This window comes from Lygodium microphyllum, chromosome 1 (assembly GCF_053477565.2).
Source record: "Lygodium microphyllum isolate KBCC chromosome 1, Lygodium_microphyllum_v1.1.10, whole genome shotgun sequence".
NCBI classification, from domain to species: Eukaryota; Viridiplantae; Streptophyta; class Polypodiopsida; order Schizaeales; family Lygodiaceae; genus Lygodium; species Lygodium microphyllum.
This window is the reverse complement of record NC_141135.1, coordinates 6,851,864-6,869,975: the sequence shown is the minus strand read 5'-3', so window position 1 is coordinate 6,869,975 and position 18,112 is coordinate 6,851,864. Positions and strand designations below refer to the sequence as shown.

Genomic DNA, 18,112 nt, shown 5'->3' with positions numbered 1-18,112 from the left:
CGCGCGCCACATAAGGCATACTTTAGGAATGTATAGTGCCCTAATTATTATTAAAACTAGAGCAAAGCACCGACCATTCTCCCAGTTTGCACGCAGAAAGGGGAGTGAGAATAAGAGTACAAGATTGGAGGAGAGATCAATTAAGTGTTGAAGAATGTGTATCACATACACACATTACACAATAGTGTCCTACATTAATGAAATTATTATAAAAGCATGGCATTACATTGTGCGTATGGTTTCTTTTGATAGGTTTTGTGAGATTTAGAGTGCAAGCCATAAAACCAAGTTAAGTGTGAATTTAGTGTGTGAGCCACAATACGAAAATGCGATGCTTATACGAGAACCCTCGAGCTACATGAAACATGTCTTTCGAGAGGAGAGGATATACTCGAAATACAAAAGCTCTCTTATCTGATATGTACTCTAGCTGATTAAGGCACACAAGACTGGAGAGATCCATGGTATCGACAGTTTACACTCCTGCGAGTGGGACACTCGCTTGCATAATTGGCAATGCCAGGTAACAGCTTTTGCATGAGCGGCAGTGGCACGAAGCAAGCCTCTCCTTCCAACAATGGCGATGAAGATGGGAGCGTACTTTTCCCAACGGCTCTTTGAGAAGCTCTGGGAGATAATCGATCTACACTTCCCCCGATAAACATGGGTGATACATGACAGTACGAAGGATTAACTACACGCGAATGGACATGAAATCCGTCAAGTCTCTTGGTTCTAAATGGATCAAACTGTAAGGACCATCTGCTGGTGGTGTGGGATGATATCATTTTCCTCTTGTTAGACGCCTTACTGTCTTTACTGTTTGAGCATTGTTTTGACTGATTAGAACGATAACTTTCATTTGAAAGAACGAAAGATGAATCTCAATCAGTGGACAAGAATGGTGGGATTGCACATGCCCAGTAACACAAGATAGTCAGTGACCACACACTGACTCATCTTTGCCTGCCAAAATGTGGGCTAGCACACGATGATCAACGATTACAAACGAGGCCATGCAATTGACATATTTGATTTACTGTGAAACTACAGAACCATACAAACCACTCTGGTATTCAAACTGTACAAGATAGTCTTTTAGATCTACAAGTCAATCAGAAGACTTCACTAGCTAAACATTTTACACACACAAATTTCACCTCAAGGTGCTGGCCTGGTCCGAAGCACAAATTCTTTATCATAACTGATTGCATGTTGAAGCTAAGCATTCGGATTCAGGGGTGCTTGGGCGACTTTGATTGGGCTTCAGAACAGCTGGCACATTCAGTCCCATGTCTCTATAAGGAAGGCCTTGACATGTGAAGCTTCTCATTAACCTGACACAATCAAGGAAACATGTCAGTCCATGTGTGTACAGCGACAATCCTTTGCCTTTTTAGAAGAGAATCAACCTGCTCAAGCATTCGCTTGTATTGCTGTCTTGCAAGCCGTGACCTGACCATAGACTGCACCAGTATAACAGATCTATCTAATACTTCGTCAGCTTGCTTTCTTCCTATCAGTAAGAAATCTTCTTTCTTGATGTCATTGGAAGATGAGGTGGTTTCCCCTTGATAGCCACGCAGACCTTTACGTTTTTGCTTCCATCGCAGTAAGGCTTTCTCCAAAACTCCAACAGACCAAAGAATTTTGTGGTAATGCTTTTGAGCCCTGTGCATTCTGAAGTATGCCTGTTCAAGACTCACACGTCATTATGTACAGCAAAAAAGAACATTGCGGAAAGAATGTTTCCATGAATACAGGAATGGGAACATCTGATAACAATGAGTTCTAAGGTGTGAAAGTCTGAGCTGGAGAGTGTGTCATACTCTCACAGATCTTCAAACACAACAAACAGTCTCTATGAATATCTGGCAGCAGCAAACACGGTAGTCAAGAGCTAGATTGATATCAAACAAGCCAATCAAGTGAAGAATGATCAAATGCAGGCTGGAATGATGACATGGCAGTCTGCCAGTGGCTGCAAACTGCACAACAAAGGCTAGAGTGGCACATGGCAGCATAGGTGACAGCTGGAACAGTAAAACACCCACAAATCTTGTGAATGTGACACATGCTGCATGAGGTTTGACCAAGTGGAAAATTTTGACCCATTAAGATGACTCTTGTCACTAAATGCATTTTTTGAAGTAGCAGAAGGATGGAAAGATGAGTGAGGTGTCACATGGAAGGGTTGTGGTGGAAAGGTGGATGTTTGGCTTGGTACTAGATGCAATATCAAGGTGCTTGGCATGCTGACTCATGGGGGTCGTAGTAACATGGAACGGGGAACGGGAACGGTCGGGGAACGGCTAAAAGCAAGGAATGGGAATGGGGGGTGGGACACGGGAGGGAACGGCATACACAAATAGCATTTGAAAATGTATGCATGTGATGTGGTGGATGGATGTGTGGGCATAGTAATAGGGGATGCCCATTTTGTAGCTTCCCGTCCTAGTCCCATCCCCATGTTAGAGCCCCCTCTCATGGTACCAAGGGATGGCAATTTATTATTCTTGTTCCCATGGGCCCGTCCATATTCCCATCCCTACCCCCAAAACTGGTCCCATGTTATTGTGTGTGTGGGTGAATGTATACTACCGAGGAACATACAAAATAACCCACAAAAAAACCACCCCCTAAAAGACACCCACTCCACCCAAAAAAAAAAATCCCCCGTTAAAAACATCCCCTAACAAGAGACGTGACAAGGGGACGGGGTAGAGGACGGCCGGGACGGGACAAGGACGTCCCTGTCCCATTTTGGCATCCCCATTCGGCCCATTTGTTCAGGAGGGCATTCCCGCGTTCCGAGGCCTTGGGACGGCCGTTCCCTGTTACTATGATGGCGGTTGACGTGTTGAAGGTGCAAGGCCCAACAAGCATCGGCATGTGCACAAACTATGGTGCCATTTGGGTGATATTTGGGGTTTTATATGCTTGTGATGGATACCATTGTATGTAGGTCCCTTTGGATGCTTGGTTTGGGGGATATACTCCCACCATGGGTGCACCTTCACTCCTAAGCTCTAAGATAGGACTGGAACCTATTCGATAGGTTCCCTAACGATAAGTATCCTCGGTGCCGTGAAAAATACTATAATGTACCAGGGGCTGAAACCCCAACCAAACCACTATTAGGCTATCAGTCCTCATATGAGATAACCCGCTATTGAAAAAGCAGAAATACTACGGCCATTGTCGAGCTCATGCAAGGTCTATTGCTTGATTTCCACTCTCAATTGCAGCACTTTGATTTTTCATCTAACCAATGGGCATCATGTTTTATAAACCTACACTTTGACCATCCTTGTAGCACGTCAAGATGAACCCCATCCAAGAGTTCTGCAGGAAGCCCAAATAGTTGAGCAGGAGTAGATACTCTTCCACACAAATGTTTGAATGGAGGTAGTCAAACAGAACTTGATGCTCATGCATGAATGGCAAGACAAAAGATAGAACTACCTGTCTCTTCATTCCTGAAGCACTAGCAATTCATCTCCATCCAGGTTAGGATACTTCTATGTTCCAACCCAGTGCAAGATACCCAATCAGACTTTCACATGAAGAACACAAAAAGAAGTAACAGAAACATTTCCTAGAAATTTGAGATAAAATATTTAAGCACATATTTTCTTCAAACCGACATTTGTGGCAAATATACAACATCTAAGGATCCTAAGCCAGTCTTCTGGACATCAAACAAAGATCTCAGAAACAATACCTGAATTCTTATAACATTTTGCCGCAGATTGAGAAAGTCTTTGCGACTTTTCCAACCTCGAAATCGCTGTTGAATCTGCAAAGCAGCTGATTCCTTGATCTTTTTTTCATGATGCTTTCTGTATGCCTTCTGAATTTTCTGAGCTGCAATTAGAGTCCTTTGTTCCTCTTGTGAGAGTCCATATTCATCCACTTCATCAAAAGCTTCCAATTGTGCTTTAAGTATACTCTCTCTGAAAGCAGCATGTATACGAGCAGCTGCCATTGTAGCTGTACCTACAGCAGACAAGGATTCTTCTAGTGTTTTCTCATCATCAACACTACTCACAGTTCTCCGCAGGCTGGGACTTCTCCTAAGGTACTCCACAACTCGTTGCCCTTGCTCATGGGCAGTCTTCTTATCTTGCTCATTCTCACTGAGAGTAAGAGAATGAAGATGACCTGTGAGGCTACACGCTGACAAATATCCTGCAATCCCCTCATAACCTGCTGAAGAAGCAATATCTGCTGCAGTACGACCAGAGGGATGTTCACGTGTTGGATCAGTCACCGTCCCTGGCTTCGCCCCAGCAGCCAACAAGGCTGCAACCATTGCTTCTCTGGAAATCAAAACAGAGCTCATCTGTAAAGCTGCAAATTTAATGCAGAAATACATTTACATGGGCACGAAAAGACTAACCCATTCTCATCTGTGAACACATTGACTGTAGCAACTTTTCCCTTGTAGCACTCGTTAATGAATATAGTACTACCCCCCGAGTCCCCTATCTAAGAGCCAACCATGCAAAGCAAGAAAAACTGAAATAAAAGGAGAATGATACTGATAATGAAATGGATTTCAAAAAACGAATAAGGCATTATGGTGCACTAACTAGTAAGTTGAAGGATATACAGTATTAGTTTCACTCTCCTTCTAGTTTGGCTCATATCAGATGACTTATTTACATAGTCACATGGAACAGGAAATGGGAATGGGAACCTACAAGGCCATGAATTGCCATTCCATCTGACTATATAGTCACATGCAATAGGCATAAAATGGAAACTTGGAACGCGAAATGGGGATAGGGGACTCAAAAATGGCTTATTATATTTGTATTAGGCTGCTACTGCTCCTACTACTGCTGCTGCTGCTGCTATGAGTATGAGATGTAAGAATAACAAGAAGGGTGTGTGTTTGTGTATGCATGCATTTGCGTGCACGCACACATGTGTATGTGTGTGTGTGCACACACGCACGCACAACAACGACCATATAGCCTCTCTGCATAAAAATGTCCCATCTTTGGGTCTCCTATAGGTGTGGGTTGACATGGCTCTTGTAATTTACACCATGTTGTGGCTACATCCCTATTCATGAATAGATTATACATACCACACTATTGGGTCTGCTCGCATGCTCACTTTCTACCAAACAGTGAGGGCTTAGAGAGTGATAAAATGATTGTGGACTTGCATAGCTCATCCAATTCATCCCAATCCTCAACAACAATGTTTTCGAGTTTGGCACCCTCATTTTTGAGTGGTCTAGCCTGTTATTTTTGCACTAGAACCTGCTATATCTAGGTCTTCCAATAGCTGTAGTTGGTCCCATCTAGTTTCTCAATAATGAAGATAGCACTGTCATGAAAGCCACCAACCATAATGAGACCAAACAAGTGCATTGAAGTGTGTATTGAGTGTGGGAAGCTCTATAGCACAACTGAATGTAGAATGGAAGTGAGTTGGCAGGTGAGTCTTGCTAGAGGCGCAATGTGCTCTAATTGTGTGAGATCGTTGTAAGCATGGTGACTGTATCAGCCAGCTCATATGTGGAGTGAAAGGTGGCCTGCTAGGTATGGGTGATGGTTGATACCTGTTGGTGCAATGAAGTGGCTATCGTGAGGGATAAGTAGGTATGATCAGTGTCAATGGAGCAAGGGGACAATAAAGGATCTGGTCAGCTCCATTGTCTTAGTGGAGCTTGGACACAATCCACAAATTGGAGCCAGTGGGCTGGAAACAGATAAGTGCTCCAAATCATAGACACTTCCTCATCCTATTGCAAACAAAGAGATGATATCAAGACCAAAGTTGCAATAAGTGCTAACCATAGTGTGTGCTATCTCCTCCCACATCAATTAATACCCTGTCTAAATCTGCATCCTCTACCTACATAACATATAGTTTCCCTAGGTCCTCAAAGACGTGCGTATCACATTCTCTACTCTCTAAGCAGCTGTCCTAGTGTAAAGTAGTGTATATTGTCATGTGATGGATCTATGAAAGGTGACTATCTATTTGCTCCTCTTTTTTTTTCGTAAAAGGTAATTGTATTAATTACGGAAAAAAGGTACAAGATTACATGATTACATGAGTACAAGAGACACGAGGGCCCTAGGCCAACGTGTGGGAAATCCCCGTACTAATGCACTAAAAAGGTTACACCAATCATGGCAAGGACCCAGAGGCAATTGCCATATGCCAGGAATGCAAATCCTCCCAAGGGAGCAAGTCAGAGTGCCTGATGAGATCTAGCTGCCAATGCAAGAGCCCTTTAAGCCTTGCAATATGTCTCGGTACATTAGAGGCCGAATCAAAGAGAAAAGCATTGCACGTGGTCCAAATGTGCCAGCATCCCCAGTATCTAAAAAAGTGAAACAAGATCTTCATATGTAACTGTGGCGGTGTGAGACACTTTGGGCACACAAAAACCCAATCGAAAGGAGTTAGTGAGGACCCCACCACTGCGCGCCAGATTTGCGACAAGAGTGACCAGATATTCTTGGCGAGCGGGCAAGAAAGAAAACGATGTTGGGCCGATTCCGCCGTAGTGGTACAGAAGAAACAATTACCATTCGAGATTCGACGCTTGGAAAGAGCCGAGGCAAGAGGAAGACCACCAATCATTACCCGCCAAAGAAAGTCCTTGCATTTGAAAGGTGCCTTATTCCGCCAGCCCTCCATCAGCGTTGCCTGCCACCATGATAGCGATTTCCGCAGTCCCCAAACAGTATTAGCTTTCACACCCAGTCATTGGTGATCTTGAATGAGAAGATGATACACCTGATTAGTAGAGGCCTTTTCCAGACTCAAGCGGCCTGCAAGGTCCCAGTCCTGCCAAGGGCGATCCACAGCCAGGGCAGGAAAGGGTTGCCTACCCTGAAGCTCTGACGAAAGCTTCCCCCATAAATCACGGTATCCACGTGGGATCCTGAAAAGTCTCCTAGCAGTCCGAAACGATGCGAGGACATTGCGAGTGGCAAGGGTAGCATCCGCAATCGAAGTCGCACCCAAACGGGCCATGCGGTTAAATCTTGGTCTGAGGTGATGTTTATCTTCCCATGAAAGCAATCTGGATATTGCCAACAATTCCAGCTGAAAGGAGTTAGTCTACAAGCGGTCCCCTACTGGATGCCAACGGGCCTTTTGGAGCACCACTTTCCAAGAGCCGACCAAGTGCAGTAACAAAGAGGAAGAGGGACTGGAAAATCGAGAGTCAGCATTAAGGACATGCCACCAGGAGGCCCGAAGCCATCTGTTACCATGGCGGAGCCCGCTGTCCTCAAGAAAATAACGGGCTATGATGGTCCACGGGTGATGATCCACACATGGCACGAAAAAGAGACCAACGAAGAGCCAGCATATGAGTTTCTGCATCCAAAATAGCTCCACCACCCATGCGCTTAGGGGTATATGCATGTAACCATGAAATCCAAGAAATGCCTGCCTGCAGTGAATCCTTCTTCCATAGCATGAAACGAATGGGATGAGTGAGAGCCTTCAAAGTAGTAGGCGTCCATGGCAGTAATGGCAGGAAATACGTTAGCATTGGTAGCATAATTGTCTGAGCCACTTTGAGGCGGACATGGAATGGCCAAGCTTGCGACTTCCAATACATAAACTTCGCTGCCAGTTTTTGTGAAATCCACTCAGCAGGTCCTTTGGCCGTACATCCACCCCCAATGGGTATCCAAGATGCCTGACAATGGAGCCACGGGAAACCACCTGGCCCTGCCAGCCTAATGACTGTAAATCAGGCTCCGTGCAACTGAGAATGGCTAACTTAAAGGCATTGATGAGAAGACCAGAGGCATGACCAAAGAGCGTCCAAACATCTAATGCCTTTCGAATGGTGTCCCTGTCCGCCTGCAAAATCATAAAGGTGTCATCAGCCAAAGATTGGCTAATGAAGTGCTGCCCCAAAGGAAGAGACAACCCTGCCAGCTGAGCAGAAGCCGCCATGGAGGATAACATTGAAAGGACCGGGTGATTCGCCAGGGCAAAGAAGAGAGGACTCAAAGGGCAACCCTGTCTGACCGAGCGTGCAAGGACAAATGGCTCTGTAACCCCACCATTGAGCATAACTCTTGAAGAAGCCGCAGCACTAATGGTGTAGATCAATCGGGACATCCGGATACCAAAGCCCATAGCAGACATGAGATCTGCAATGAAAGACCAGTCCACACAGTCAAACGCCTTTTCCAGGTCCAATTGAATCAATACCACTTCCTGACTGGAGTGCCGCGCATAGTCAATAGCCATTTGCACATTTAAGATATTATGCAGAATGTTGCGGCCCTTAATGAAACCATATTGGAGAGGATGCACAATAGCTGGAAGGTGCTTGTGAAGCCGATTTGCCAGCACTTTGGAGAAGATTTTATACATTGAGCCCATCAAAGAAATTGGTCTCCAGTGTTGCAGCTTTGACGGCGAAGGGACCTTTGGAATCAGTTTGATAAGGCCTTCTTTCCATGAGGAAGGCATGACCCCTGTTTCCCAAACCTGCTGAAACATGACCACCAATGGCTTCACCAACTGCGTGGCCGAGTTCTCAAAAAATTCATTAGTGAGACCATCCCAACCAGGACTTTTATCCTTAGGCAGGTGCAACAAAACATCCATAACCTCCTCCTCGCAAATATCCGCCTCCAAAGTGGCTTGCATATCAAATGGAACCTGCTGGCGGACTAGATGATAGAAGACCGAGCGGGCATGCGTAACCTGGCTAGAAGGCGAGGGAGAAGAACCAAGAAGATCCATAAAATAATTTCTGCACATATTGATAATGGTCTGCGGATTAGTGACCATGCGACCTTTCGAATCCTGGAGTCGAGTCATATTTTCGCGAGCCGGAGAAGCATGCAAGGCGCAAAAGAACTTATGAGACTAGCAAGCACTATCTTGCAATGTGTCAGTCAAGTTATGCAGCTTGGCCTGCTAATAAGATTTCAACTGAAACACTTGAATAAGATGGGCCAAACGCCTCTCCAGTGACAGCAGAAAATCATCATCTGGGGAGTCCAGGAGCAAGGAACGGACCAAAGCCAATAAGTCCTCTTCTGCATGTCGACGCCGGCAACAAAGAGAGGCATGATGAATCCCATATTGCCGAGCAACCCGCTGCACATTAGAGAGCAGCCGTGCAAATGAAGCCAAGCCCTCAGAGGTGAAGTCCAATAAGAACCTCTCAATCAATTGCTGCATATAGCCCTGAAAAATTGGATGCTTCAAATAAGAGGAGTTGAAACGTAAAGGGAGCCTATCCAGCAACTGCATAAAAGGTGCAATAGATTGTGCCCGCATCTCAAGCTGGAGGGGGAAATGGTCCGACAACGCATATTGCTGCAAGACCTTCATTTCCAACATCTCGGGAAGAAAATCATCCCCCTGCATGATATACATTCTGTCCAACCGCGACCAAGTGGTTGCATATTGTGCGGAATGAAAAGTAAACCCTGAAAAAGAAGAGTGAAGCCGCACCTCATAAAAGCCGCGAGGTCCAAGGAAGATCTCCTCAACACACTCCCCTTGCAATAAATGGTGCATCCACTGGCGAATATGTGAAAGCACTGGGATCCTGCCAGTGAAGAAAAGTATAACTGCACGGTCATGAAACACCGAGAAGGACCGCAAGACTGATTTCGGGTCCACCGTGGCTTCCAGCACATCATCCGTTCCCGCATCAGAAAAAGTTTCATTATTATGCTGGACATAATCGCCAAGCAAAGTATTGGCAAAGTCCAGCAAATGCTCCCAGTCAATTTCCTGCGAATCCACAGGTTCAGAGGCAACCTGCGCATAGGAACGTTCCTGAGGACCCATTGGCTCGTCAGAAGTATGCTTGGAGCGTTTGCCTGCAGGCGGCAGCTCAAAACCCGGAGGCAGCTCCTCCATGCATGGCACCATATCCTCCGGCTCCTCTGTATCGGAATCAGGGCCAAGGGCTACCACCGTCCGGTCTAGAAAATCCATATCCAGGCCAGCCATACTGCTGTCTTCTCGCTTTCGCTCGCTCCCTCACTCTCTCTCTCTCTCTCTCTCTCTCTCTCTCTCTCTCTCTCTCTCTCTCTCTGTGTGTGTGCAAGTCCCGCAGACCTGCAAAATCAGGGAACCACCCGGCTGCAGCAACAGGACTGCAACGGGGCTCCTGTGGAGAACAGGACAGACACGCGCAGATGAACCGGGGCGCACGGTAACAGGGCAGACACAGGTGGGGCTTCAACGCGGCTGCATCAGTCCTGCACGTTGACGCAGAGCAGTCGACCACAGACGGAGTTCTCTGCACAGGGCAAACGGTGACGGGGTCAGGCACAGGCTAGGTGTCGAGGGGGCAGATTTGAAGGGCGCTGCTCGCTGGCGCAGAACCAGCAACCAGCGGCGGATCTGGTGAGCAGATGTCGGGCGTCAACGGAGCCGTGCGATAGAGGGCGCAGGTTAGGGCGACGGCAGGGGGCGCGATTCACAGGCTAAACAGGCGACGGTAGCAGGTCGCACAGGACTGGGCGACGTCAAGGGCCGTTCTCTCTCTCTCTCGCTCTCTCTCTCTGTGTGCATGTTCTGTGCGCCTGCAGATCCAGGCTATCGCAGGTCGGCCACCACACACGCGCCTGCAAAAGCACACGAAAAACACAGCGTGGAGGGGCAGGAGCCGAATCCTGGTTGACGGGCTGCCCTAGACGAGCAGGAGATGCAGGGAAAATCGCTGCAGCAGGAACGGCCAGATTCGCCATCGCTCCTCGCCATCTCCTCTCTCTCTCTCTCTCTCTCTCTCTCTCTCTCTCTCTCTCTCTCTCTCTCTCTCTCTCTCTCTCTCTCTCTCTCTCTCTCGTTGTATCTCCCCATTAGAGTATCTTAATTTGTCGAAGGAAAGTAGCATAAAGGGATGTATAACATCCAACCTAACGACATCTCCACCCTAAGCCATATATATTGAGCTTTGGGATCTTGTGGCATGATGCATACCCAATCCTATAGCTCCTATTTGATCAATACTACTATTTCTCTTGACCCTTGTGCGGTGTTGTAATGTCTCATGTTGGATCTATTAGCTGTTGGACTCCCAAGTGTATCCTTGAACTCTGGGCAAGCCTCTCTTTGAACTCTAGAGTGTCTCTATAATCATCATTATATCCTAATTTTCCACCACATTCTCCATTATTCTCATTGGATATGTCCAAAGTGAGCCATTACGATTCCACGCTATCATCTATAGCTCTGGAGTATTTGTGTAAGATCACCATCTATATAGATAGGATCCCCTAGGAATCATCACAAGATAGCCTTCTTCCTTAGGAAGGCCATTCTTTCCTTCTCATCCCAAAATCACAATATGAGGGTGCATTGTTGCACATCCTTCCCTATCCTCCAACCTTTCAGATCCTCTTCTTTATATCTGAGTTGCACACATAAATCCTTATCATTCTCTTCAGGTGAAGAATCCTATTGAGATATTTCTTGTAACTCACATTTAGGCATCTTGAGTGAGTGAGTGAGTGAGAGAGAGAGAGAGAGAGAGAGAGAGAGTTGTGTCCTCCCTCATTAGCTGTGCGCAATCAGATTTGGAGTATGGTGATAGCCTATGGCTATAGTTGCACTAGTACCACATACGAAAGTGTTCATATTATATTGTACTCTAGATACCGTACCTTACGTATTAGTATCATAATGTATCAACTTAATGGATTCTTCTTTTCTCATTCGAACTGCACTTTGGAATGAGCTAAATACTCCTTATACTATATGATTCTCCACGAGATTAGGTTATTTGAGATTCAAAAATTTTCTCTACCTTATTTTGTCAAAAAGAACTAGGTTTTAAGTTGCTTTTAGGATAGAGTAACTTTTTTTTTTACTATACCATACGTTAAAAATCTTAAGGTACCATTTAGCACTATATTTTACTATATTGTACCATATGATACTTTTCGTACATGACAACCATACATGTGGCAATGGCGCAAGGCATCTGGGCTATCCTAGGGCCTCAACCAAGCAATTGCTGCAATGGGTTTTCCACAGATTGGAGGCTAAGTTTCTTTACTAGAAATCGGAGACATGGCCTTTCCACATTAACCATAAAATCGCATAGTCCATCATGCTCCCCACGCTTACTCATTTTTTGCCACTCCTACCTTGGACTACCTCTACTTTGAAGGTTTTTACTAGACACATTCATTTTATGCCATTAAAAAATGACACTTTGCATGTTGGTATCTAGTGGATCTCTTGGAGTCATGTTTGCACTCTTAAAAGTATGGGCGGTGGGGCTATTTTGGATACGCACACTTGCATGGTTACTTACCAATGGTCTCTCTTTTATGCCACATACACTAATTGACACCCCTGGGTCTTTGTTGCACACTTCTTTTTGGAAGAACAGGGTTTAGTTCATGGTAGTACAACCATTCCGAGTTCCTAGTGGCATGTTCTTAATGTTGATGCCCCTTTTTCCTCATCTTCCTTTTTTCTAGTGACTCAACTGGCCTGCTCTTGGAAGTTCATTCCTCAAAAGGTTGAGTGGCATCCTGTGAAGGATCGTTTGGTTGCTAATTCTTTTTAAAATGAATTATTGGCTTTGTCCAAGCTGCTTTTGTGGAATGGGAAACAAAAGAACTATCTTAAATTTAATCGTATGGCACGTCTTGGCTTATCTTCTATTTTGATGCCACTCTCGTGAGTCGCAAGGGGTTGATGTCTTTCATTACTGCTAGGAGGATTTTTTAGATCCCTCGAGGATACGGGGACTTGTGCTACCAGGTTTTGATGGCACTGCAACCTAGGGAGCCCTTTTCTACCCTTGATTCTAATCGACCATGCAAGATTGGGACCTTGTAGGTCAAATATATATGGAAACGCTTCAGCCAATCAAGTGTATCACCTTATGATTAAGAACCACCATTGGCTGGTCACCAAGGACAATATTTCTTGGGGATTGCATAAATCTCAAGCTTGATGAAAAATGACTGTCATGGAGAGTTGGTTCAACAAGACACCGTATAAATGTAAAGTCTTCCTTTGGTACATGATGCTTGGTGGGCTTCCCCTTGCTAGGACACTACAAAATGCCGAATTTCAAACGGTAATTGCTTTTTCTATCTTACCAGTGTGAAATCTTCTCACCAAACCAATTCCTTAATCTCACTATGTATGTGGAGAACATAAGCGATGATGCCAAGCTCCATAACTACATGTATGGCCTAGAATCTTTATTGTCGACTAATGTTATGGGACAAAACCCTCATTGTTTTCTTTCGTGCCCTTTGTCTCGGAAAATTTGAAACCTTTTGTTGAAATTTGGAGTGTTGTGGGGCCCTTTTAATTGGGTCTTTGGTTCTTTGCTCGACTACTCTGTCACGAGGACGTTAAATTTTACTACTTTGCTTACCATTTGATTTAAAGTTTTTAAATGTGCTAATGTGACTTGCACATGTGAGGTGTAAAGTTATACTTGACAAGTACTATGTGGTACCCGTGTCAAATTTGGACCTGGACCAAGTTGTTAGTCACTAATATCAATGGTGACATTAGACACTAGGCTTTAATTAATTAATTAATGCTAGTCTAAGAGTCAATAACTGCTCAAGGATACTTGGAAGACAAGTTGGCCCAATCAATTGAATTATTGGCTAGTAGATTTGTTTTTCTCGTTACTAGAATAATTATTAAATTAATTTTCAAAATTAATATATAAAAAATAATTTTAATAAGCTAGATACTGCTCGAAAATGGAATTAGAAGGCTGAAACTTGACTAAACTTGTCCATACAAGTGGAAAAAACGTTTTTGGGACTGGTGGAAGTCTATTCTTGCCATTATAAGAGAAAAGGAGACTATTAAAGAGCAAGGAGATGTTGCTGATATGATTTGTAACCACTAGGGACCATTCCTACAAGAACAAGTGATAGTAGTTTGGAGGCCTCCAGGAGCAGATGACAACAGCCCAAGGTCCTTCTAGCGCAAGTGACTACATACAGGAGGAGAGGCAACAGTCCTTCTGGTGGTCCTAAGCTATAGGTAACAACTTCCATCATTGCTTGAGAAGAGCAAAAGCAAATTTCAGCATTTCTTGCAAGATGAAACTCTAAAATTTCTCTCTACAGCATTTCCCCTCATTCCTCAACCATCTCTCAAGTTATCTCAACAAAATCCAAGTATTTGGAGAGCTCAAGCTTTTATTCCAAATCTGCAGCATGTGTGAGCAAGATGTCTGCTAGGCATGATTAGGCATGCTTAATATAGTCCTGAGGCAGAAGGTTAGAGCATTAGTGCCAAACAAAGGGGTTGCCTAACATCCACCAAGAAGTGGTTACTCCAGCATCATAAATCAGTGAAAGATAAAAGCTCAACTATTTAGCTTGGTTGGGCGACCAAGAGGAGAAGTATTCACAAAATAGAGTTGGTGAGGATGGATGACCAGTAGGTGGTTATTCTAGCATGGTAAGTAAGTTTAAGCATAGTAGATCTACTATTTTTGGGTTATCCCATAGTGGTGGATGTGGATACTCAAGCCCTACTCGACCATGATGTCTTCCCGCATATATGATCAGTTTACATGTTGGAAATCTCAAGGTTGGCCTCTACATGTGCGATTGAAAGTGGCCCAAACAATCATGATCAACATGATTTCATATTTTTTGCCACTACTTCCATGAATGCAAAAGTTGTTACATGAACTGGTGTAGCCTATCCGCTTCATGCTCTGGAGAAAACAAGAAAACTGTATGGGCCAAGTGTGAGTATCTTGGCTAAGAGTTTGGTTCATCAAAGTGCGGCTAAGTGGAGGGATTGCTTGCTTCCCTTATGGAAGTCAAAGCTTTCCTATCAAGGGAAAGTTTTTCTTTGGAGACTTCTCATTGGGGCTCTCCCCACAAGCAATGTGCTGCAAGCCCGAAAGATATCCTCGAGCAGATGCATCCTTTGTATTACTTGTGATGAGACACCGATTCATCTTTGGACTTATTTTTATTTCTTGTCCGGTTGGCAGATAGGTTTGGGACTTCATTTCAAGAGTGTGGACCTCGCTAATAGGTCAAAGACTGCTGGTCCATTCTTGGGTCCTCGGCAAGATGCCTTCCACAGCCAGGTTGCAGTCTTATCATCCTTTGGCTCTTTCACTTCATTTGGCACAACTGGCAGACTAGAAATGCCTTTATATTTGATTCAGCCTCAACCATCTGTGGCCATGTGGGACAAGGGCAAGGCTTGCTATCATGGCAGATTTCTTTATGATTTCATCTGGCCTCATTATTGGAGAGGTGGCTGCTCCATGCATGGACACTGTTCGCTCCATCCCTATTGTACCATCTTAATGATCCCCATCTTGCATTCCGGTGGATTGTTGCTTGATAGATTTTTCGAGAGCTTTTGTTCATGCATTGTGTTCTTTTGTTAGCCTTTTGGCTTCATGACAGCTAATGCCATTTTGTTTGGTTGGCCTGACGGCCTGATGTATTCCAAAAGGCTATGTTTGTGCTTGGTTGGCCAGAAGGCCTGATGTAAATATTTCTATACATTAATTCAAACTTCTTCACCACAAGAAAAATTAAAAAATTAAAAAATCATTCCCCAATGTGAGTAACATCCCAACTATTTCACCAAAGAATTATATGTTAAAAACTGACTATGAGAGAGAGACTCAAAATATTGTCTAATATAGAAGGTGAGACGGAGCAGCAAACAAATACAAGGCTCAAACTAGAGCACTGTATTACAAGCCAGTCATGTGCTATGAGAATGCCAATCTCCACACCATCGAAAATAGAGGGCATGAGGATGCAAAGTCAGCAAGGTTTCTTGCTTTGTGTAGGGAAGTGTACTGAAAGTTTTACCGCCTGATCTTCTTTCTACTTGGCTTTTTTTGTGTCTCTGAAGTTCGTTTCTATCTCCCGTACAATTCCAAGCAGGCTAGTCAAGAGAGCCACTGTGAGGTTTCCCTTCTGGTTATACCACAAAGCTAGGGAAGAGGATTCAGATGAACACTAGAGTGAGATGGGTATCCACTCACCATTGGTACAGATAGGTCATCTCCTTACCTTTGTTATCTTTGGCTTGTGGCACACAGGATTCTAGAAATTGGCTCCTAGATTGGATATAGCAGGTACCTAGCTAGCCTCATCATCATTCTGCTGATACCCTGGTGGTATTGTACCATCCATCTCGTGCTTCTTTTCATGGATTCCATTTCCTGTTGATCTTGAGTTCTTGTGTTCATCTCCTTGTCCATATATGCTTTGTCTTTTCACACTTCCGTTCATTCGCACATTCTTACATCTCTTTTTGCAACATCTGTCAGAATACAACCATCATTTACACCCTAGACTCTCAAAAACTGAGTGGACTGCAGGACTTCATAACAGATCATTAGCACTAACATAGCGTCACAATAGAAGATCCTTTAGGATATCATAGCTTCATACATCTACACAACAAGTCAATGCCATAGAAAGCAGGATGCATTTACCACAGAGACTCTACCTAGAATCAGGAATCCTATAGTTACTCAACAGTCCACTCTTCTGGCGCTTCACCATTCCCATTTCCATTTCCTCCTTTCTCCAACTCTTAATGATGTCCAGAGACACAGTTAAAGATGTCACATCATCAGCCACAAAATAGCTTAACTTGTCTAGAGTATCCTTGACAATAGGAAGACTGAAATTATCCCCCCCCCTAACAAACTTGCATGAGGCCCCTACCCCCTGAACAATAAAATTTTTGTAATAATAACAACAACAATAACTGAACACTTAAAAGAGCCTTGGCAAGATGCTTGGAACAGAGAATTACATTCTCAGATGCTTTAGGAATGGAAAGAATATGCATATGGCAGCATGCAAGTGTAATCATGCCCAAGCACAAAATAAATATAGTTGCTCAATGCAGATTTAACAACAGCAAAGATGATCATCAATTCACAATGTTTAAGGTTTCACCTGCCATAGTGGGCTGCCCAATGTAGAGCAGTCCATCCCTTCCTATCCCGAAAGTCAATGCTCATTCCACATTCTTTCACAATAGGCAAAGCCCATTCATAACCAAGACACACTGCCAAATGCAATATACCTTGTCCAAACTTGTTAGAAGACCACAATTTTCCCTTTTGTTTTGAAGATGCCATCTGTGCCAGTGTCTGTTTAAAAACCATCTGAAGAAGCTTCTCCTTTGCTTCACATGGATCCAAGAGTTTCTCAGATAAAGTCTCCATTGTATCCCACTCATCATCCATGAACCCATGCAATTCTCCCACTCTTGATGAAGCTGATGGACCACGACCTGGGATGTCATCCTTGCCGCAAACTCTTAGCAACAAGCGTGCAAATCTCACTTGTAGCACAAAATCTTCAATAAATGTCTGAGGTGTAGTACTCACAGTGACCATTTGTTTTTCTGGCATTGTTCTAAATTCAAAAACTTTCAGGTCACTGCAGGCTTGCTTGCTTCCATCGGTTATGCAAAAGGAAACATGACCAGGAGCTGACTTCGGTGATACACACCTCAGAACACCAAACTGAACGATCTCTGCTGGAACCTCAATGTCACCAAACTTACAGCACCAATGAATCTTCTGGAAATCGTGTAGATCACCAAGAAATTGCCCCGTTACTAGTACCTGAACCAGTTAAAATTACCTTCATCAACCATCAAAATCATGCAAAAACACAATAAGAAAGTAATTGTATAGAAACCAAGGAGCCCAACAATACAGAGCGTATAGAGACTGCTGAACTTAATACAAGCATACATAGACACAGGATCTATTCACTTTTTGTGTGTAGATACATGTGACAGATTTACATATATAACTATTAAGAGTGTATGTGTGCATATGTCAGCAGTAATTTGCAGGAAAAACTGAATGTCTTACTGAGATATAGAATTCAAGGTTTGGGACAAAAATTAAAATGAAGTGAAATGCTATGTTGACATCAACAAAAGGCCAAAACGACCTATGAGACCAAAAGTTACATAATTAGGGTAATGAAAGAAACAGTACTTTTTTTGTTTTTGTGAAATGAAAAGTGATGCTAAATATCTTAATCACAAGAAATTCAAAGTGCATGTACTTGACAGTGTAGCTGGAGCTACAAATCTAAATCATACAAGAACAAGGCCTCTCAAGGTGGTC

At 43.9% G+C, this 18,112-nt stretch overlaps 1 protein-coding gene across 4 annotated transcripts in view; it reads right to left on the bottom strand.

The window, feature by feature from the left end:
• Window positions 1-314: 314 nt before the first annotated feature.
• The window catches only part of LOC148040814 (calmodulin-binding transcription activator 6-like), an 87,175-nt gene continuing 69,377 nt past the window's right edge, over window positions 315-18,112 (bottom strand). The window contains exons 9-12 of one of the 4 annotated variants that reach the window (XM_087667341.1): window positions 16,920-17,596; window positions 3,725-4,322; window positions 1,413-1,691; window positions 315-1,337 (exon numbers count right to left, since the gene is read on the bottom strand). In XM_087667341.1, coding sequence (XP_087523467.1) covers window positions 1,299-1,337; window positions 1,413-1,691; window positions 3,725-4,322; window positions 16,920-17,596 — 1,593 coding nt within the window. In that variant the 3' untranslated portion in view covers window positions 315-1,298. The remainder of the gene's footprint in view (window positions 1,338-1,412; window positions 1,692-3,724; window positions 4,323-16,919; window positions 17,597-18,112) is intronic. The other 3 variants (XM_087667277.1, XM_087667404.1, XM_087667430.1) reach the window with 3 other exon arrangements.